The sequence below is a fragment of the Oxyura jamaicensis genome, chromosome 15, assembly GCF_011077185.1.
Source record: "Oxyura jamaicensis isolate SHBP4307 breed ruddy duck chromosome 15, BPBGC_Ojam_1.0, whole genome shotgun sequence".
NCBI classification, from domain to species: Eukaryota; Metazoa; Chordata; class Aves; order Anseriformes; family Anatidae; genus Oxyura; species Oxyura jamaicensis.
This window is the reverse complement of record NC_048907.1, coordinates 8,111,920-8,135,356: the sequence shown is the minus strand read 5'-3', so window position 1 is coordinate 8,135,356 and position 23,437 is coordinate 8,111,920. Positions and strand designations below refer to the sequence as shown.

The 23,437-nt window shown below is 40.8% G+C and overlaps 1 protein-coding gene across 1 annotated transcript in view; it reads right to left on the bottom strand.

Annotated features, from left to right (window-relative positions):
* SFI1 (SFI1 centrin binding protein) overlaps positions 1-23,048 on the bottom strand; it is a 29,205-nt gene extending 6,157 nt beyond the window's left edge. The window contains 22 exon segments of the mRNA XM_035340260.1: positions 146-220; positions 656-816; positions 1,487-1,583; positions 2,064-2,166; positions 2,865-2,941; positions 3,312-3,407; positions 3,998-4,073; positions 4,305-4,483; positions 5,371-5,452; positions 10,099-10,196; positions 10,577-10,669; positions 11,098-11,168; positions 11,703-11,864; positions 12,633-12,789; positions 13,236-13,338; positions 13,585-13,702; positions 15,886-15,980; positions 16,290-16,397; positions 18,407-18,478; positions 19,553-19,729; positions 21,433-21,516; positions 22,913-23,048. Of these exon segments, the coding sequence (XP_035196151.1) occupies positions 146-220; positions 656-816; positions 1,487-1,583; positions 2,064-2,166; positions 2,865-2,941; positions 3,312-3,407; positions 3,998-4,073; positions 4,305-4,483; positions 5,371-5,452; positions 10,099-10,196; positions 10,577-10,669; positions 11,098-11,168; positions 11,703-11,864; positions 12,633-12,789; positions 13,236-13,338; positions 13,585-13,702; positions 15,886-15,980; positions 16,290-16,397; positions 18,407-18,478; positions 19,553-19,729; positions 21,433-21,452 (2,220 nt within the window). The 5' untranslated portion in view covers positions 21,453-21,516; positions 22,913-23,048.
* Between the last annotated feature and the right edge of the window lie 389 nt (positions 23,049-23,437).

Genomic DNA, 23,437 nt, shown 5'->3' with positions numbered 1-23,437 from the left:
AGGTATCTCTTGTGCTAGTGGAACCAAAAATCCAGAGAACATTTAAATAGTTTTGTTTGGTCCTCATGTAAATGGAATATGAAGGAGAAGAAGGGGTAAGCATCAGCAAGCAGCTATATACTTAACCCAGAGGACTATTCCTTACCCGTGTCTTCCAGCAGGAGAAGGAAGTAGAGCAAAGTCTATCAGTCATTAGCTGATCTGCCTTTCTCTGTAGCAGCTGTAAGACAAACAAAACAGAGAGGTGCTCACAGTCAAACCCCATTTATGTGAGCCAAACGCTATTAGATCAGAACAGATACTAAACAGCCTTTACTACCCTTTGTTCTCTTGAGGCCAGCCACTCTCAATATCCAGGTGCTCTGTGGTGTAACCCCATCTGCAAATATCCATGAGCCCACAAAGATTTCATTAACAGTAAATAATCCCACACGTGGCAAGCCTGACTTGTCATCTCCTGTTAAGTCTGTTAGTTCTAATTGAAACTTCTTCAGGCAAGGCACAAACATGTTCCTTCTTCCTCAATGCACAATGCTCTCATGCTCCTCCTCAGCCAAGACTACTATTCCCATCGCTAGGAAACATGACTGGCTCCTCTACACCAGCAACTTCCCACCCTGGGTGTCTGGCTGGGGAGGTTGCTGATCCTTCTCACCATTTTCCCAATGCACTGCTGATGGTATTTCTTCCATTTTTCCATGTACTTCTGCAGCAGGTGCTGCTGGTGGTGCTGCACTGCCCTGTGCTGCTGAGCCCTCAGCATCAGAGACTCCCTAGTAAATTCCTTCCAGTGAAGAAACAGGGTCTGTAAACGCACTATCAGGAGAAGAGAAATTAACTACCATACTACCATGAAAGAGACACTATTAATCTCAGAGTATCTAGTGATCAGCTGCCCTTCCAGATTGTTTTGGCAATACCTCACACTGACTGTACTCAGCATTAGAAAGAAGGGAAGTGGAGCGTTTCAGGTATCAAACAGCTAGCCTTGACTTGCAAGTCTTCCCTGATATCACTGACACTCTTTATAATATTTCAGAAATCATTTGCCATCTTTGTGCTTCAGAGCCATCAGCCACATTGTTTACATGAACTCATGAAAACGTTGGCAGAGTTTGAGGGCCTTTCCATATTAATTACTTGAGAAAGATCGAGGCAATAATTGGTAAGATTACTTTCATGACCCTCAGATCAGAGATGTCTCAGCTTCTCAATGTTAGTAATGGGAAATTCCCTTGAGAAAAGAAGTGTTATCATCTATTATATAGACAGGGAACCAAAAGAGAGGCAAAAGTCACAGAAGAAGCCTTCAATAGAACACTGGAGTCCCAGGTCATTTGCTGTTCAATGAGGCTTGTCCATGTAGGCTTAATATCCAGTCATCTGCACAGATGATACAAAAGACTGCCCTGCTAAGCCACATCATTCTAAGGTTCTTACGCAGATAGCTAAGTCTTTTGAGAGTTTAATATTCCCATCAGCTCACCCACATCCAAATGTTTTCTGGCCTCCATCACAGCTGTCACCTTCTGCTGACGGTAATGCATTTGTAGTAAGGCAGCATACCTCCACTGTAGAAACACCTAAAGGTACGATGCAAACAAGAGACAGGATACAGACTGACATTACTACATCCTTTACAAGTACCACATTCTTGACACCACAATCATTTTCCACATTAGGCTCAGAAAAGTGGTGCAAATTTCCTAAAAAAAAAAAAAAAAAAAGAAATACAGCAGTACTTCAGAGGGTGCCCCTGGCATTTTGCAGGCAATCTTTTCTGTCCCACCCATAGATAATACTACTATGCTGTATCAGACTGTTTTTCCCTTTCAATGAAATATGGAGAAGGAAAGTAAGAAGAAAAACCATGAGCTCATTAAGAGACAACTGTTTCAGAGATGTCTGTAGGATGTGGGACTGGGAGTTTGGATCTCCCAACTTCCAAGACTTTTCTTGATCGTTGCTCTTAAATTAAGTTTTTGGTCCTTCTAATTGCATTACCTGACCCCTGCCTAAGCCAGTATTCATACAGACCTTAGTATCTGCTATACGGAACATACCTTTGACAGGATTACTCTCCTGTAGTGTGCTTCTGCTCGAGCAGTTGCCTTAGCTTCACAGATAAGGGAAAGGGCATTTTCTCTCCATTTATTCAAAAGTTGTCTGTAGGCAAAATGAAAACAAAACAAAACAGAAAACATTAAGAATTACTCTCACTTGTTCGTCTGGTACCTTCCCACTCACAGGGTAACCAAAACCAGCTGCCTCTATAAAATCAGACTTGTGAATCAGTTCACGTTTCTGCTGAGAGAAAACAGAAGGCAGTGCAAAAGCAGAATACAACCTTAAATCTAGCATCTTAAGGTAAGCCAGACTCTCCAAGTGGCTCAAGCTGTATAACACACACAAAAAAAAAAGTAGTTAAAATTAAAGCAACTACAACCAATATACAGTGACTTAACCTTAATCATTCTCCTTACTATAACGGAAGAAAGCCTCTACATGTTCCAGGCTGCTTTAATATTACAGCAGTCAGAATCTATGCACTGCAAGGAATGACATAGTTTGCTGTCTTGAGTCTCTCATGGGGCTAAACACAGATAAAGTCTGGCATGTGCAATAGGTAAAGTCAATGAGGCAGTTTAAAAAAAAAAAAAAAAGTTAAAGCAAAACAGATGGTGATTCAGTAAGAAGCTGAATTCTTTTAGTTAGTTGACCAGCACAGAAATAGCAATGCAGAGTAGACAGTTCCCACCACCAAATGTTCAAAATTTTACACAGGTGGCAGCAAAAGCAACAGAGTAATTTGAATGCAATGTAGGCACTTCTCTCTCATGCTGCTTAAGGAAATACGGCCTTACCGCAGCAGTAGTCTAGTGTGCTGTTTCTCCTTTTCAGCTACTTGGTGTAGAATGCACTGAATGTTATGTTGATAACTCTGTAAGAGAAGCAATGAGAGGTGAGATTTCCTAAACTGCTGAGACCTTTGAGGAGAGAAGGTATCTGGAAACTCTTAACAGCAGCTTCAAAGAAAAAAAAAAAAAAAGCTCCAGCTACTGGAATCAAATGCAGTTTTTCTGAGATGTGTAGTCATTCTATACTCGTTAATGCTATTATTTATCATTCACCAACACCACAAGATGACACTGCTAATTTTGCTCCAAAGAACAATACCCAGATACAATAGCTTCCATTCTACTTGCACACTTGGTGCATAAGCACCCGGAGTGAAACAATATAGCAGCTTGTTATTTGTCATTTCAGCACACACAGACAAGTTCCACAAAGAAAAGGGCATTCTCTCTTACCTTCCAGGCTGCCAATGTCTTGCTCAGTAGTGTGTGCTGATAGTGCATGTCTGCTTGCACCAGCTTTGTCCATTTCTCACACCGATGTCCCACATACTACATGGAGAAAAAAAAAAAAAACACAGATTAGATAGGTATGTGATGGAAGGAAATCCAGCAATGGCAAAGAGTAGAGGGAAAAGAATCATTCCTAATCTCTGGTGAAACAGCAATTCTTTCTCTTCCTATGAAAAGTTTTCAAACTAGTGCTGCACTCTGCTATTCCTCTCAAAAGGGCTAGTTGAGGCCTTTTTTCCCTATCCTTTTTCAGGAACCCTCTCGAAGATGCATTTGCTACATCATGTCGTGGCAAGAGATGGCATAAAAGTGAAATGCCATCTGGTATTGCCTGCTATGACCTGTGCATAACTACAAGCCATATACCACAGACTTGCTGCACTGATGCTGGTTACATTCTCAGATAAATCTCCAAAGCTCTAGTTCCATTCTCACTATCCCTAGGCAAGTGAACAAGACAAACTCCCTTTATTCCCTACACAATTCCTATTCCAGCCACACTGAACTGATTTTATCCACCTGGCAAGAGAGGAAAACTTAGGAATGACTAGTATTTAAAATCAACCATTTCCTTTAAGGGGTACAAGCAATCTGATTTCAAGCATTTACCCATATGTTAACTCTCTCACCTTTCTCCACTTGTTCCAAGACTGCTGCAGACACTTTGAATAGTGAAATCTTAGGGCTTGGCTCTCCTTGAGCCTCCTATGGGAAAAATAATTGAATTATTTTTCCTCCAATACAATCCATATTACTAGACACCTCTAGCACAGACATGTCCATGCTTGCTATTTTCAATCTACTAAGTAAAAGACAAACCAGTAGAATCTAAAGCACAAAAAAGGAGTCAGTGAATAAGAATTAAATGCTGCTTTGTCAAAAGTGGGCTACCACAAGGCTAATCCAAGTAATTCTCCCTTTAAAAAAAGCTCTTACTCCATTTTTCTCTCCTGAGTTTTTTGTTTCCACAGACAGAAAGCCTTTAGGAGCAGCAGGTCCCCATAGTGATCTCTTGCACGAGCCAACCCCTTTTGCTCTTCCAGACGTGCAGCTGTTCTTCTACACCAGATGCACCAGAAGCAAACCAGCAGTTGCCTTTCAAAATGAAATACAGCCTATAATGGAGAGAAGGTGGCAATGAATTTGTGACACAAGCCAGCTGCAAACAACAGAAGACAATTCTTCAAAGTTGACAGGCATAGAACTGTCCCCCATGTGTTTTCATCTTTTTTATTTTGAACAACAACGGACACATCAAAGTCCCTTTGCTGTGAGCTTGTGTGAACAGTGTTCTACACATTTCTATGTATGTGGATGGAGAAACTGTTACCAGAAAACAGAAGACCAACGAGGAAACACAGAAGCTGATAAGCAGCATGTGAAAGACTCCCAAGAACGGATAAGCTCAGGAAACAAGTCCTGTTGAATATGTATGAGCAGATAAACTCAGAACACCAAGATCCAGCCCTATCTCCACAAGGCCACCAGCACACACTACCATTGACTACGAGTTGTGCAACTCACCACATAAAATAAGGCAGTGGTTGATATATAAAAAACTACAGGATTATATATACACCTTAGGAAATGATAGACCCCTTGAGGGACTTCCTGGACACCTACCTAGAAGCCACTACTGTGTATGCACAACCCTGTACTTACAGCTAGGGTGGGGAACTAGCTGGGGTGACTCCTCTTTATTGTTTCAATCAGGTAACTATGAAGCAGAATGAGAGCATATACATACACTAAGAGAATGAATAGCATGAATAGTATCTGCTAACAAGAACAATTGGATTCTATTTATTAATAAGCAGCTTAACTTAAAATGGTGATTTAGTAAATATTGGTTGCAGTATGTCCCCTAATTTGATTCACCACCATTGAAAAAGGTATTTACAACATCAAAGCCCATCTCACATTAACTGATGTTCACAAACAGTGACTAAGAAATTATCCCCTCTATTTCCTGAGCAAGACCAGGTAAAAGAATTACTTTTACCTTCTTCTCTTCCATTCTGTATTCTTGCTGCTTGCACGCCTTCAACAACCACATGTCAAATACCCGTCTCATCAACATCTTTCTGCAAGCAAAGAGAGTATCAGTACAGAAGATAATTCCTTCAGACAACTTACTTTATGAATTTCAAAAGACCAAACCATCTACAACTTAAATAGTTCATTTTCTAACTCATGCTAGCTAGAAATCAGGCAGCTCTGTGTCTCTGTAAGTCTCTGGGTTTAAAAATAATAATAATAAAAAAAAAGTCTCCTGAAATCAAACACATGGGACAAGACTAAATGCATTTATTGAAATTATTACAACTCTGCTTTTGTTCAGATCATTCAAAAGATCATTCCAACTACTGACCAATTAATTTATTTTACTTACAAACATACAAAAACATGTAATAACCCTTTACTTCTCCTCCATTATAGTCTGCTCCCTCTTCCCCTGGAAATATTTTGAAGATACCACTCTTTTTTCCTTTTTCTTTTTAATAAAGAAAAACAAACATTGTAATAGGACTTGAAAAATGTTATGACAACAAATAATAAAAAGTATAGTGGTCTAGCATCAGCACTGAATGAATTCTACCCAAACCTTTTTATAAACAAGGCCAAGTTAGTTGCCATCATTATCAAAGCTTTTTTTTTTTTTTTTTCCCTAGATGGAGATAATCCTTCCTTTCTAGCCTGCCTCCCTCCCAGGGATGAACAAGTCTTATTATCAAATAATATCCCAAAGTTGCAATAAATACGTATTTGTGATTAAGAACTACACACTCACACAGAACACGCATGGTAGAAGTGTCGTAGTCCAGAAGTTTGAGTTAGTTTAGTAGAACTAACAGCCACTCAAAACTGCATCTGTTATTTCTAAAACTCAGTCATGTAGGTATACTAATTAGATTGTCAGCGAGTCCCAGCCCTTCTCTAGTTAGCTCAAAATACATTCTGGACTCTTAGCAGATAATTTTTATTAGGTAGCTATTACAGCTCATTTCAAATTTATGGTAAACAACATGAGTTAACTGAGTCTTTCTAGAGGGTACAAGTAGCTGCCAACAAGAGCGTCTTTGATCTGCAGATGGTCACAAATCTCAACTGATGGCTCTTCTGGGGTATCTCCTGATCACCAGATGCAGCAGCTGGGGCACTGACTTATGAAACAACACATATGTGCATCAAAAATCAACAGGGAAGTTGAGTTCTAGCAAACTGTCATGAAAGTTTTACTTAGATCTGGCTGAAAAGCAGCCCCAGACCTCTGAACAAGGAACACGATTCTTACAATTCCATGTTCAGGAAATAAGAATTCATTTGTACTCTTGTAAAGAGAAAAGATTGCACGCAAAAATATTTCTGGCTTACGGAATCAAGGTACAGCTACAGAATCAATGAAACCTTTGAACCATGTATTTATTCATCCTCTCCCTGGTGAGAGAGGCATCAATTACACTGCAGTAATTTCATGCTACAACACATTTTCACTGAGCTTATCCTCCTGGGACTTTCAGCCTTCTCTCTCTCCTTGTCTGCAGAAGATAAGCTAACGCACCACTGCTGCACTCTAACACAGGGTGGAAAATTTCCCACTTGCTTGCAGAAATGCTCCCCAAACCTACTTGTGACTCTCCCAAAAAGCAAGCCAATATCCACTGAAAACCAAGCTTCCTGCAGCTTGTTTTTCAATTGTGAAACCAGACTTCTGACAGAAACACAGCAACCTAAAACAGAAGGTGTGACTGACCTCTGCAAATGAAAGCTGTAAGCTCCCAAGTCTACTAGAAAAGAAGATTCAATGTTAAAAATATATATAAAAAAATCCCCTCCCAGTTTATGCAGGAGAGTGTCCGAGGAGGAGATTCATTCTAAGGATGTTTCCAAACATAACCATTCCAAGAGAAGAAAAAAAAACTGTTTTCTAATACAGAAAATGGGAGATAGGGTTTAATAGCATGAGAAGTTGTGACCCCTAACTGAAGGGTTCGGACTAAATCCAAGGCTAAGAATACAAGCCAAGGTAAGGTCTTTAAGGAGTCCTAAAAAAGATGAACATTTCTTTCTCTCCATCAGTATTTCCATCCCCCTCTGATTTCCACAATGAACAAATGCACAATCTTAGGATTGCTGGGTGTGTCTGAGGCTCCATAAAAGTAATCAGTAAGATATATCATTACCCTGAGACAAAGGCTAATGGCTGAATTTTAAAGAGGTGATGAGAACCCATGGCATCCATTTACTTCAATAGACAGCAGAATCAGCAAGCAACTCGGAAGCTGCAGTGTGAAATTACTGGGAATCTTGCTAACTTAAAACTGGAGTAACTCTAGCAATTGTAACTGATTTATTTTGGCGCAAGACCACACTTGTGAAACAATCAGTATTGTCATTGTGAGTTTGGGTTCTATTCCTATGAGTATCACACTGGTCTTGGAGCCAAAATTAAAGTTTACAGGTACATATTATTTGTTTCATATTGAATCCAGCTGCACATACTGCAACTGACTGTAAGGTAGGTAACAAGAGTAATATTTCTTCATTGACCTCAGAATAAAACCAAAGCAATCCTGAAGTCAAGACATCAAGCAAACATTTTTCCACAAGTTAAGAACCAGCAGCTAAGACTCCTGAAGAACTCTTTACAAGGAGCATTTCTATTTTCATCAGGCAACCTAAGTGAATCTTACAAAACCTATAGTTTATTAAAGACTCATTGAAACAGCCCAAAACACCATGCATAACAAACTAATTTCATAAGAACAATCATAAGTCTGTGTGGAACAACAGTAACATTTTTTCATCTCTCTCCAGTGTTGTTCACAGCTCTTAACCTACTTCCATGCCTGAAAGTCAGCCAAGATTTTATTCCCCAACTGTCTATTAGTTTTGACTTATTGTCTCTAAAGAGGTGCAACCAGCCTGACTCCTTTTCAGAAGATTTCCACAGTCTCTATTTCCTAAGGGATTTAGGACAACACTATCTGAAATAAATAACCCTAGTTAGTTCAGAATAGATTACAGACATTTGTCTTTATGGGTTTGATTCTAACATTGTCTTTCCTTCCCTGAGAGAAGTCATGAATGCATTTTCAAAATAACCTGTGCCTCATTAATGCAACAACAGATGATACAAGTAGCTTGTAATCATTTCGTTTGGATATTCAGTGGCTCATGTAATCCAGCTATGCATAGGGATTATGAACATTGCTATGCTCATGAACTATAAGAGAGGTCCTGAATTCAAAACCAACACTGCATTGGGTAAAGAGACAATGCCTAGTGATCAGTTATTCCAGCATGGAAGAATTAGAATAAACTATCCAAGTAGTTGCTAAAGAAAATAAAAATTTAAAAATGTACAAAAATATAAAAATGCACAAAAAAATAAAAAGCGACACTTGACCAACAACAGACCAGCAGAAAATCATTTTTCTATTTTCTTTAACTGACTAAATTGCAAAACTATTTGTAATTTCAGTCCTTTTAACCTTTCCTCCCCAAAACCAAGCCAAATGATGTGCAACACCGTTATCCACTCCAAGTTAGATGCCAAGCTCCACTCTGAATCTTGCAACTGAAGGGGCTACTTTGAAGCAGTCTAACATAAAAGCCAGTACAATCAAATTACAATTATTCCTCTAGACTCAGATGCTCAGATGACATTACCATCACCGGCCCTGCAGAGCATGATAAAAGCAAGCTGTCAGTAGAGGATTCAGAGAAAGATGGTAGCAGACTGTGTCCAATAACCAATGCTCAGCAAAACCACTATCAGTAAAATCTACTGAAACACTAGGGAGACCCCACACCTGCCTGAACTTTCTCCACTTGACATTCTCTAGCCACAGCTTGAGAGATTTGTGCAATAACGATGCCCTGAAAATTAAACATGAATCAACTCTCACTCAGAACCAAGTATATCACTTTCCCCTGTAATATTTGTCTCTCTTAATAAAGGAAGTTTTACAACTTTCAGTCAACCCTGATGGTAGGATTAGAAGAAATGAGATAAGAGATTTGATGGTGTGGAAGATTCTGATTAGGCCACAAGGTAGTTCTCTGAACTGTAGAAAAATCAAATGTCTTTTTGAACATGAGGTGTGCTAAACAGCTAAAGAACATCACCTATAAGCATGCATAGCACAGCAAGGCTTCCCTTCATTCCCTTATTACCCTGCACCTCATTTAAACCAAGCAAACCTATGAGGCTTATTGCACTAACATGCTCACTCGGGGATATCTCAGTAGGTTTCATTTGCTTGAGAGCAACACCACAATACTGTGGTTGAAATGTATTCAGTTTCAGCTCTAGCTTCAGGATCTGTGCACTGTACAAGCATGCTGCACTGAGTAACACAGACCTGTCTGGTAAAGGTCTCGCTCTCCCCTGCTAAGCTTCATCCAAAAAATCAAAATCAAAAAATCAGAAAATCTCCCAAAGTAAAGTGGCAGCAAGAATTCTGAGCTCTGCCTACCTACTGGTCTTACCAGGACAACTTCCAGTTTCTGTATCCAGTATTAAGTCTCATAGCTAGGCTTATTCCATCTCCCCCTCACACTTCAGAGAGAAGCAGGAGCTATCAACTGTCTATTATTCACAGAAAACATGAGAGCAATTTGCATCAAGATCATGCTCCTAAAGGTATTAGCAGATTTTAAAACTGAACCAAAGGCTCACAAATCCCACATTTGTATAAACTTATATGAATATTTCTCTGCATACCGGTAACGTGCATGAGCCAAGGATGTTAAGGCCTGCTGTTGTTCTTCCTCCTTCTCTTCCAGACGGGACTTCCAAAGGTTCCAGAACTTCTGCAGCACCTGAAACGGAACAACAAAGATATGAAAAACACAGCTATAAAAGGAAGGAGAAGAATGCAAAGAGAGATTAAGTGTCCTATGAAAACTGCATGCAGCAGGCAACCATTGTTGTAGCTGGTTGTACTGCTTCATAACACAAACTTCTATGAGCTGCTATAATTTGTTTTGGCAAAATAAAGTCATGATAAACATTAAAATCAGAAAGCTAAAATAACATACCTAAGATTGACAGTTGACTTAGGCAAGAAATTTTCTGTGGCTATTAGCATTTAGAAACAAAGCCACTGATTTAATAAGAAATATTTTGTAGCTGGAAGTAGACACCAATAGGACAGCTCAAGAAAAACTCTGACACAAGAACAGTACAAAGGCAAACTCACTGTAATCTGATACTGACGGTATGACAGATTTTTTCTCATTTGCTGAAGACGAGTGCTCATGACATTCTGCTGAAGACCCTTAAGCCCAAGTTTCTGTAACAGAAAGAAATGCATACAACTTTCAAAAAATCCAAGTCAGCAAGCACTCATCAGTTTAGAACTGGCTGCATATTACAGACAAACTACATTTGATGCTACTCCTTGCAATATCTAAAACTTACAATCTGTCATCAACAAAACCACGTATTGATCTCCTCTCACAAATCATCACTTCTCTAGCTAAACTAAAAGTCCCCTCCACATTCCTGGGCTTTTACTGCAAGACAACTAACTTCCCCATCTGGATTGAACTGGCATTCTGTAACATCTGGAATTTGAAAACCTGATTTGGAAACTCACCATGGCAGAAAACATCCCCCACTTAACCATTGTGCACCATTGTTAGTGTTCATGGCACAATGCCAGTCAAGTATTTGAATTCTCTCCACAACCTCTTCCACCCGACATAACGGTGCTCTTACCAGCAGATGATGCCTGTGATGTTTTTCAGCCAGCTCCCAGTGCTGGGTCTCTTCCACACACAGTACAACATCTATTACTGAGTTAAAGCATCTTTCGCACAAACACCCATCCTAATAAATACATAACCTCCTCCCACAGAAGGGAACTACATCTTCTTCTAGATGTACTTCAATATTTGAATTTCCTGCACTGTTATTTGCAGGGAGATATTTTGATTACAGTCAAGTTTTAGATTTTGCAGGCTTAACACAACACATTTCTGATTCACTGTTCTGTAGTAGCCAACAGGACAGCTCAAGAAAAATTCTGACACAAGAACAGTATAAAAATCAATCTCATTGTAACTTATGCTGACAGTATGACAGGTTTTTTATCACATGCAGGCAGATTTTTCTCCTCCAGGCACTATCAAAAGGCTAACATACGATGATTGCAAGTTTTATTAATTGTTAATACAGCCTTACATGCATCCTTCTAATGATACGTTTGTTAGCCATGCTATTATATGATATTCCTGCTTATTAACCAGATCCTCCCACTGCAGTAATGCTTTTAACCTGCTCTTAACCTCAGTAATGCTAGCAACTCAATAGAAAATGGATACAATGCTTCCAGCGTGCAAAAGCTCTCCATAAAGCAATCCTCGCTGACAGTTTTTCGATCTCCTTTTGGTGAGCATGTGCTCTTCTCCTGCACTCCCATGACTGCTGCCAATTTGAGAAACATTGACGGACTATCCTGCCTTGGTGATGCTCTTGCGCTAGCTCTAGAAAACAAACACAAATTACTCATGAATTATCCTGTCCTGGACTCATTTATTTCAGGTTCTGAAGCAACAGAAGCTCCTAGCACTGGAAAACAGTGGTAAGAATTCAGTTAACACTCAGCTATGGGCTACATTCTTCTTTTTGATCACAAAGGCAGTTTTAAAGCAGAAATATATTGTACTGATTCAAGAAGGGAAATGAGTTTCCCTTGATTTAACAAGTGCCACTGTGCCACTTGTTCAATATACACAAGCTCACATTTCAGCATTCTGCTGTTACTAGTGTCCTGGTAGCCAAGCTGAAGTCTTTCCACTACCACCAATCAAAAGGCATTCATACAAATGTCTGAACTTGTCCCATTGATTTCAAGGGAGAAACAAAAGAACTGGTGTAATAATCTTTACCATCCTATAGGAGCTGCCATTTGTCTGATTACCAAGAAATTCTTCACACAGATTGACTGATAATAGCCCCAAATACATCCTTCTCACACATCTTAGAACATAATCTGCAATGTGTGAGCTTTCATCAAGGAAACAGTAAAGCATTTTATTTTAAATCACACGGAAAGCAGGTGATCTTCCTCACAGTTTAGTACAGAACCTCAGCTAGCCAGGCCTGTAGCAATGTACAGCCCAAGTTGGACCTCACCATCTCTTGGGACAGCAGCAACAAGAAGCACCGCAGTGTCTGTTAGAATAAACACTGCTGTGCCCTAAGCAAGGGGGCTGAGCCCTAATCTGCTCTAACTCACCATTGTCACTCACCATTCTGACATTTCTTTGCTCTGTGGAGTTCTACGTATCCCAGCCATGCTTCCATGCTTTTCTTCAATTCCACGTGCAGATAGTGAGTTACCGCCTTAGTCTCCTTCTGCTTGTCATTCTGGATGTATAAATACAGCTCTCGCCACTGCAACCAAGCCTGACAGGACAATTGAGGGAGGCCAACAAGGGGGGAAAGGGGAACAGACAACTTTAGAGAAGTAGAACAAAGAATTCTCCATAAGTACAAGAGTGGAAGCCATGAGCAATGAGGTTTCCCAAGTAAACCATGGACCCTGACCTCCATCCTTTAGGAGGCTGATTTTATACCCTGACATTCCTCCTACATTTATAGCCTGCCCTCTCACTCCAATGCATTCAAATACCCAAAGCAGCATCAGTGTAGAAAAGGTAGAGAGACAAAGAATTTCCATAGCAAACATTTTTCCTTTTTTTTTTTTTTTTTTTTCGTTTTTGTGTTTTGTTTGATGCTTTCACACTCTTCCCATTAGAAATCAATTTTTTTAATTGATCTCAATGTATTAGTCACATCTGTGTGCAATTTAAACATTAGAAATGGTAGCAGCAGGAGTTCCTAGGACTTACTCGAAACTGTAGACTCTGGGCCCAATGCTGCAGAGCCAAAACATTCATTTTACGTCCAGCATGGTTCTGATAGCATCGTCTTCTCCACACCGCCCATGAGATGCTGCCAAAGCAATGTTACAGACATTCAAAAGCAGGTTCCATAGCTTTGTGCAAGAAAACACCTTCCTCTCACTGGAAAACGGATGAATAACCACCTTTTAAATACACAGTCTATAGGCATACTAGAAGAATTCAAGTAAAAATCAAACATGAAACAAAGCCACTGTAGGAAAAGATCACAGAACACGGGGTAAAAAACACAGCCTTGTGGTCAGTGCCTCCCTGTCTGTTTTCATTCCACTCTTACCGCAAACAGCTTCTTTCCCTGAATGCCAGTGCCACAGTGTGCATACTTTGTTTTGTCCTTCGAACATCAACATAAATCAGCCAATGCTGCCAGGTCCTGAGCAGTTTTTGCTTCTTTTCTGTGCAAAACAAACAAACAAAAAAATTACAGCATCTTAAGTTCATGCAACAATCTGGCATTTTTAAGCACCCTGTAATACTATCTGCTGTCGAGCTCCAGTCCCCCCGGCCTGCAGTGACACCTCGTGGGAAACCCTAAAATGACAGCCACCAAAGTCAGCCGCAACCATCCACCCTCAGCAAAGGGAGTCAAATGAACAAGAATATCTGAAACATCGATAGGATCATGCCACTTGTTCAGAGCAGTGTGAATTATCAGAGCTACAGGCTGGGAGATGAGTGGTTGGAGAGCTGCCAGGCAGAGAAGGACCTGGGAGTGATGGTTGATAGTCGGCTGAATATGAGCCAGCAGTGTGCTCAGGTGGCCAAGAAGGCCAACAGCATCCTGGCCTGCATAAGAAACAGTGTGGCCAGCAGGGCCAGGGAGGTGATCGTCCCCCTGTACTCGGCTCTGGTGAGGCTGCACCTCGAGTACTGTGTTCAGTTTTGGGCCCCTCGCTACAAGAAGGACATCGAGGTGCTCGAGCGAGTCCAGAGAAGGGCTACGAAGCTGGTGAGGGTCCTGGAGAACAAGTCTTATGAGGAGTGGCTGAGGGAGCTGGGCTTGTTCAGCCTGGAGAAAAGGAGGCTCAGGGGTGACCTTATCACTCTCTACAGGTACCTCAAGGGAGGCTGTAGCGAGGTGGGGGTTGGTCTGTTCTCCCACGTGCCTGGTGACAGGATGAGGAGGAATGGGCTTAAGTTGCACCAGGGGAGTTTTAGGTTGGATGTTAGGAAGAACTTCTTTACCGAAAGGGTTGTGAGGCACTGGAACGGGCTGCCCAGGGAAGTGGTGGAGTCACCATCCCTGGAGGTCTTTAAAAGACGTTTAGATGTAGAGCTTAGGGATATGGTTTAGTGGGGACTGTTAGTGTTAGGTCAGAGGTTGGACTTGATGATCTTGAGGTCTCTTCCAACCTAGAAAATTCTGTGATTCTGTACAGCATTGCTTTGTCTTCGGTTCTGACAGGATGTATAATTGGATAACAATATTCAGCATAACAATCTTCTTAAATGAGAATTGCAGGATTCTCTTTGGTTAGTTCAAAAAAAAATTCATCAGTAACTTTTCAAGTTATTCCCACATCACAGAGAACTCAACCAGAAACAAGCCAAGTTTGTTTAGCAAGCCAGTCACACAGTCACAATTCATCAGTGCACTGCCCTGCCTCATGTAAGTCTGGCTTGTCAGAACTGGTATCAGTGAAACAAAGTTATTAGAAATCATCAAAAATGTCACTGATTTTATACTACTTCAATTTTATTCCTCAAAAAATACTTTTTTATTTGGAAAATTTCTTTGTGATCTGGTAAATCGAGTTTTGACCCGTCTTAAAACAGGTCACTTTTCTCTCATTTTGACTAAGTAACACACAGCTGCTTCTGCAATTACATTAGTCTAGAAAGTCCATCAGTTTGCCTCCAATGATGCTAGAATATATAATATTCCAAGGCAACATTCATATGCAAAGAGACCAGTTAATTTATTTTGTAAATCAACACAGAACAAAATCATGGTATCATCTTTAAAAGGGAGTCATCTTCCCTTTCATGGAAATTGATATTTCCTGAAACTGAAGGAAGTTACAACCAGTATAGGCAACTTCACCAGCAGGACAAATCCAACACAGAAGAAATGAGCTACGTAAGACTAAGAGCACTTCCAAAGCTTGGGTTTCTTTTCAACTACATGGCAGAAGCTGGAAGGAATAGTGAATACAGGTAAAATACGTGTGGCTATGTTTATACCATGAGGAATCAGGATCTATAGGCACAGTTGATGGAGAATTCTAATAACGCATTCTATTCAAATCTATATATTTGAACACATATTGTGATAAAGTTAAAAACAAACACAAAAATGCAATTAAGACCAGATGGAGAGGCCCTTAAGCTTATTCACTGATCCCCCTAACTAGCTACATAGCTACACAGTGGTGCATCAAAAAGAACCCCCCCCCCCCCCAACAGTTTTAGACAGACAACCAACTGTACCTAAACACATTACACTTTCATAGGGCAGGGGAGTTAAACGCACAAACAGGTGGAAGGGACAGAGATTCTGTGCAAACATTTCCCTTGGAAACTCCTACCTCACTCAGCATGTCCCCAAATAAAGTAGTTATCTCCCTTCTATACCTACCATGAGACTCTGCAACATAGTATTTCTTCCTCTTTCCCTGTTGCTGGCATACATAAGCTCTCCAAGCCTTGAATATCAAATTGTGGAGTAAGTGCCTGAAAAATAATAATAATTAAAAAAAAGCCATTTGATGTAACAGCTATCAATGCCAGAAAGTAGGACTCTTTTAAGTTCAGCTGCACTAAAGATATGCTGGATAAGAAATGTATACTGCATCCTAAGGAAAACAAAAAGGGAGGGGGGGGGGGGAGAATATTTTTTTTTTAAAAAAAAAAGACACTGCTCTTGACCTAGAGCTATCATTTTACGATATTAATCGCTCCTCGGTATTAACTTCTTCAGAACCTATGGAAAATTTCTCATATAGCTATATACACTCAGTAACAGAAAGCAATTTCACAAACCTGTAATGGCTGTCAGCTCTGAGAATCAACTTCCTTTCTCTACAAACAGGCCACCGCTCCTTCCACACTCTGAACATTTTTTGAAGAATCTTCTGGTCATAAAAGCATCTAGGCAGGTGAAAGATTTGGACATGGGAAACTTCAAACATGTTTCCAGGTTCAATGCAGATTCTCATTTTGTCTGATTAGCCTAAGAACATCTAATTGTGTGCTACTCTACTGTGACACCCTATTCCAAGACTCTAAGTATGACAAGAAACAATCAGTTCATTGGCTCTAAATACTAAACAATGGAAATATTTTCCTTGCCAATTTTGGTCTTAGTTGTTTTAACATAAAATATTTTACATAACAAAATAAATACAAAAGCTGCTTGCAGATTTTATAATGCTTTGGTATTTCCACTGTGTTCTTAGAAGCAGCATACTGATCTCAAGTCATCCCAAATTTAACACCTTCCCAAAGAACACTTAAATAAGCTTAAAAAATACTTCAGGAAGTTGCACATTATCCATGCCAAAAATGATGCTATTTGTCTGTTTATTTACCTTCTCCTTCTGCATGGATGCTAACACACAAAATGGATTTACAAGTCACATATGGCCTCCAACCTCAGAAGAACAGCCTCTACTTCTACACCCAAATTTAATTACCACACCTGACCAGGTAAGAAGTGATGTTATATTTCAAGTGAACTGTGAACAACTAAAAATTCAGGCAGAAGAGAATCAATATGATGGAATTAGGATTTTGATCACTTATCTCAGAGGATAAAATTCTCTTTAACTAAAAATAAGGGTTCTCATCTATTATTCAAGCAATTTACTTTTTTATTTTTAAATATTCTCTGAAACATTTTTCCATTTGGTCAAAACGACCTGACCAACATTTTACAAGCATGGAAGTCTCATCAGCTGGAGTATGAATGCTTTCCAAAATTTCCTCAACTGTTTGTATTTTGGATGGAGAGAAGGAAAATGGAAGGACCCACAAAACACATAAGCGAACAAACAAAAAGCATACAAGAAACCCAGACTAACTTCATGAAATTGGTCTCGCCTATAATATCAACAGGATTAGGTCCAGAATACCTCAATGTTTGTCAGGGAAACACATACAAATCCTCTCAAGCTGCAATTCATAGCTACCTACCCCAAGTTGCTAAGTCATTCCAAGCACTCAAGCAGGAAAAAAAAAAAGAAAGAAAAAGAAGAAATAAAAGAAAGGAATGAGCTATACATTTATTTTTTACTCAGTGCACTAATAGAACATTGTAAATAAAGGTATGGAAACTGGCAACTCCTGAATCTAAAAAGGCAATTAATTATTGCTTATATTCCTTTCCGAACTTTAGAAAATATATTTCCACTCATTCTAAAAAAAAAAAAAAAAGTCCTGAATTTACACAGCCAAAGCAAGTAATGCAACTGCAAGTAATGCAAATTCAGTATATGGGATACAAAGTAAGGCAGACAAGTCAGAATACTTTTAACAGAGTACAATGAAACTGGGCAACAAAGGGCCCAATCTTACTCTGACTGAAACAAATGCAGGTCTTTCCACTGGTAACTGCCTCAGTTCCCAAGGGTGTGGTAAAACAAGAATGAACACGCAAATTAAAACTAAAGCAGAAAACAGTATCAAAGTGTTAATTTTTAGTAGCTGAACACTAACAACAAAAATGAATCATCTGCCACAGGTATTTTGAAGTCAGATGCAAAGCATGGCAAAACATATACAGATACACACATTAAGAACAACACTGCAAACAGTGAAATGAACTGAAGATCAAGATCTATTTGTGTTCCAGATTATTTATAAATTTGAAAAATCATTACATTCAAAGCATGTGTCACATTCATACGCTATCATTTGTATGCACATACAGTTCAACTTCATCAAGACAACTACAGGTCTTCTGAATACATTTAGTGAAGTTTAACCACAATTATTAAAACAAACAAACAAAAACAGGAGCAAGAGGAGTATTCAAAGGAAACCTTCAAATGATTTTAAAAGACACCCAACGATTTTCTTGACAGCCACTAGTCTCTTAACCCAATATTACAGTACTAAACCATACAAAAAAAAATCTCAATTTCTGGAACTTCATCTACCTTGCACTGGACGGAAGAACTTGTCCAAATGTCTTTTTTGACCACAGATAAAAGAACTTCCTTTCTAGGTATCTGGAATATAAGAAAAGTTTAGCATCCTTGGACTCTACCACTGTTAACTCCCAGGCAACAGTAAAAATACAAACTTTTATGATAGTTTCAGTAAAAACAATAAGGGTCTGACTTTACAGAGATCAAATGCATATACAAAATATCTACATCATGAAATTAGTACCTGTAACAGGTCTACTCAACAAACATGATGAGGACAGTAACACAATTGCCTAGGAAACCTAGGCTGACAAGATACTTTCAAGCAGCCCAGTTACACTCAGTGATACTGAATAGCAGCCTGCTGATTAACTGGGGTGCCTTTTTCATGATTAGAAGAGGTAACACTACTATTTCTCTGGTCAACCAGCTGTGTCAGACACATTTCCAGAACAGTGAACCAATCTAATGTTTACCCCTGAAACAGGGAGATGTTCCTTCTTTCCACCTCCCCCGCAGCAGTTCTGCTTCTCCAGTTCTGTTCAACTTACTCATCTATGACTATGATAACTACCACTCTTTTTTTTTTTTCAAATGGATTTAAGAGTTAATTGCTTCACAGGTGGCTCCATAAGCACGAAAGCTGACACAGCGATTAAAGTGCACAGCCACGAAGAGGGCCTTCCTCTTTCAGCAAGCCTGAGCTGCTACATCAGCTCCATTTGTTCAACAAAGTACTAGGCTTTTGATCTCCAAACAATTACCATCTCATCTTTGTCAAGATTCCTTCAACAAACAAGAAATAAAAAACATAAATAAAAAATAAAATAAAAATATATAAAGAAACAGAAAATAAAAAAATATAAAGAAAATAAAGAAACACAAGAGGAGAGCAAGACCAAGTTATTATACCTGGCAGTCCTCAAGTAACACACAATGTAAAACAGTCATTGTTTATATTAGAAAACAAAAAATTTAGGAAATCTGAGCTAATACATGTCCTCACGTTACCACAAGACATCTTCAGAACTGCCTGACAGACCTGTGAATAAAACCTTTGCCTTAGCCTTCACTTGTACTACTAAACCCAAACTTCTTCAGGTGTGACCCGCACCCCTGCTCCATTCAGTGAAAGATATGTAATGTACTTATCACCTGCTCTGGAATTCTTTTAACTTTCTTCCTTGATTCCAGGTATACCCAGCTTGATGCAGAGAGTAATGACCTCTGTCCTGAAACTGTCCGGCAGGCTGGGAAGCAATGGATTGCCCAACTGCATGTATTTCAGGCCTAGGTAGCAGTTGGATTTCATGCACCTTGAGGCATTTTAATCTTAAAGAAAAAGAAGAAATATTTTGTGTAAAGTTACAATAACTGAATTATTTCAATATATTAATTTATTAAAATGTGTACAATCGCATATAGAAGTTAACGGCTACACAATGTTAAAACATGTATATTGTCTCTTTGTCAGGCATTTTTCACTATCCTCATGTCTGGAATGTTAAGGCCATTTCCCCAGGATGAACAGTAAGACAAATCAGTGTAATCGACATACAGACAATTCATTTCCTCTAAAATTGAAATGAAAAGGTACTAAAACACATTTGTGCTTCCTCTCCCGTGTGTGTATACAATAAAAATTAAGGCCTTTGCAGAAAGTTTTGAAAGTGTTTTTCTGCCTTTTTATTCTTGAGCATATGAAGCTTGTCTGTCTATAGCTAAAAAACTGTCTTGAGGACTAGGGAACTGAAGTGAGAATTTCGCAATGATCATTTTAACTGGAAATTGACTTACATGTACTTCACTATTACTAGGAGCTATTTCTTAGCCTTGCTTATATTTGAGCTAAACGTGTTTATTCTTTAAAAAATATTCTTCCCATTTTCATAAATCCATCCTTAAAAAAGCAAAATTAAGCATATTTACCCATAATACAGTTTACTTTCACGTGTACTTCTGATCTGAAAAATAACTTATGTTTTTATGAATTCTAAGTATTTTGTCTCCATTATTTCCTGAAAACAAGAACAATAAAAAAAATCTAACCAGATAAAACTTGCTGGACTAGTTGTATTGAAGTTTCTTTCCCAAAACAAATACTGCCACCACCCTGAAAATTTGCACATTAGAACTACAAACACATTCTTGAATTCCATAACAGGCAACAGAATAGAACAGTCTCAAATCTCACCCTAGTAACTGGCTGAACTGAGCTAGAAAAAACATGGCTACAGTCAGGAAAAAAAAAAAAAAAAAAAAAAAAAGATCTTGTTTCCACAAAGTTATTGGAACAATCCACGCTAATTCAGGAGTTAACAGAACAACTATTCACAGCATGAAGAATAAATCACTGAAAACAAACAAACAACTCAGTTTCCAATGGTTTATTAGTTAAAACCTCCTAGTAGGAAACAATATTTTTGCCTTGTTCTACCCAGCTGCAAGGAGATAAAACAAAACCAACAAAAGAAAGTAACCTGTATTTTGTAAGAGACAGAAATCCTTCTGCTCCTATAAAATATTGTTTGAATATTTTCTGAAAGAGGTAGGCCCCATCTAGGAAGACAAAAGAATTCTCTGCACGTAAAGATGTGCAGTAAAGGCAACTGTATGCACCTTGAAGGACAGGGTTTAAGGGTCGTGTAAAATTATGTTAAGTAGTTTTCAGACTAAGGTTTTGTACATGTCTACTAGGTCAAATTGCCTCTAAAACATTCTGAGCTGTTCCAAAGGCAAGTAATCAAGTTTTGATAAAACATGTTCGTATTAAAGTATAAGGATCAAGGAAATTTTTTTATATATACTACAGTGTTACGATAATGTAAACCCCCACAAAGTCATCCTTTTGTTTTTGTTGTTGTTGTTTAATTATTATTTATTTAGAAGAGGAACACGTTCTGGTTAATAACATTCCATGGAGACCATAACTTTCTGCTATCCCATGGAATGCATAGAATGTCATAATGAGGAAAAAAAAAAAAAAAAAAAAGTAGCCAAGGTCTTTAACAAGACAGCATCCTATTATTACTTACCTGCTTTGGGATTTCTCCATTTTGCTACAGTTCCAAGTCTGCAGTGAATAAATGTACTTGCTGCACTGGAATGCTCTTTGTTAGCTTTGGACAAAAAAAAAAAAAAATAGTTCTTGTTATTTGTGATGAATCCATCAAATGGATTTATGGCAAATGCACTCTGAAGAAGGACAGGAATTCATCTCACCCAACCTGCATACAAATTGTGCATTTCTAGGTGTATAATACGAAAAGCATCCATCTGCACTGCCTTGCTGACCTGAACAATAGCGTGCTGACACAGACCGTTGCTAACAGACAGGCACAAATGTTTGGATCCTAAGCCAGCAACTGTGCCTAGCTAAAGCTGTGCTGGAAAGATGGTAGAAAATGGAGACGACTGGAAATTACGTTCCCCAGTGAGAGTCTAGGGGTAGAAAATCAGTACCTGTCCGAACTGATTTCTCACTTTGGTTTTAAACTACTGGACTCCACTGCCTTCAAAAAGATAAAAATTAAGAAAACGGCAAATTCCTGCCAGCTCCAGCAAAACCTTCTGTACACACAGCGCCTCCCACCTGCCAGAGGCCTCAGAGCAAGTAGGACTGTGAGACCACCTGGACTTATAACCAACCAGCCATCTACTTGCAAACATGAGATCCGTAGTGTAAATTTCTACAAGTGAGGCTGAAGTTGGGGAAAAAACAGGAAAAAACAAACAAACAAACAAAATAAAATAAAAAACACCTCACTGCAGCCGACCAGAGGTCTTCTGGACAAAACCCCTTAGTGGCAGCGAGCCAGAACCTAACAGCTCGGTGTGCTTGTGGAGGAACGCTGGAGAACCAGGGGACTAGACCAGCCTTCCTCAGTGCCCTCCGGGCTGGGCTCTCCCCTCACAACCGCCCTTTCCCCCTCGGGGCCGGGCTCTCCCCTCACGAGTCGCCGCCTCAGGGACCCTTCCCAGCCCCTGGCGCGAACCCGCTGAGGGCACGCGGGGCGTGGCCTCTGGGCTAAGCCCCGCTCACGGCTACCGAGAGGGGCCTGAGCGCCGCCCTCGGCAGCGACGCCGCCGCAGCGCCCCCCAGTGGCGGAGGAGCGGTGCCCGCCCCGGACCCGCCGCCGCCGTGAGGAGCAGCAGCTGCGGCGGTCACCGCGGGCAACAGCCGGTGCCTTGCACACGCTTCCCGGCCCGAAGCGGCGTGCCGGCCCGCCGGGGCAGCGCCCGTGGAGGCAACGGGGGAACGTGGAGGCAGCTCCTGCCGCGGCCGTGCATCGCCGCCCCGCAGCCCCAGCAGGGCACTCGGTGAGCCCGCTGCTACGAGTCCTGCGCGGAACGCGGCGCTCCGCCTCGTAAAGACAAAACCGAAGAATGTTTGTTTATTTCACTCCACTTTGTTACGCCGATATTCGACCGGAGATCACAGGCAAAAATAAATTTTAAATATATAAAAAAAAATCCAGCGCCGCTTTTATCCACCGCAGCCCCGCTTTTTTTCACCCGGCTCCGCGGGTCTGCGCCCCTCCGCGAGGCGCCGCCGCTCCTCTCGGCGGCCGGGCTGGCACCGGGGCTGACAGGGACGCGGGGCGCTGACTAACATGGGCCCAGGGCTGACAGGAGCCCGTGCCGCCGACTGACGGGCCCCGGGGCTGTGACTGACTGACAGAAGCCGGGACCCCGCTTCCCGCCCTCTCCTCACGCCGCCGCCCCGCACCCCGACCGCTGCCCGCCCCCTCCCCCGGGCTGCCCTCCCTCAGCGCCTGCAGGCCCCCAGCGCTCCCCGCGAGCTCCCTCACGCACCGCAGCGGCAAAGCGACGGCTGCTCGGCGGGGCTCGCCGTGAGGCACCGCATCGATCGGCGCGGCCCCGCTCCCTTCAGCGCCTTTTTCCAGTCAGGCGCCGCGCGGGGGAGCCCCGCCGCCAACCCGCGGCTCCGCGCCTGCGCGCGGGGCGTTAAATGGGTGCGGGGCGGGCGGCGGAAGGCCCCGGTTACGGCGGCTGAGGGGAGCCAGAGGCGGGCGAGGA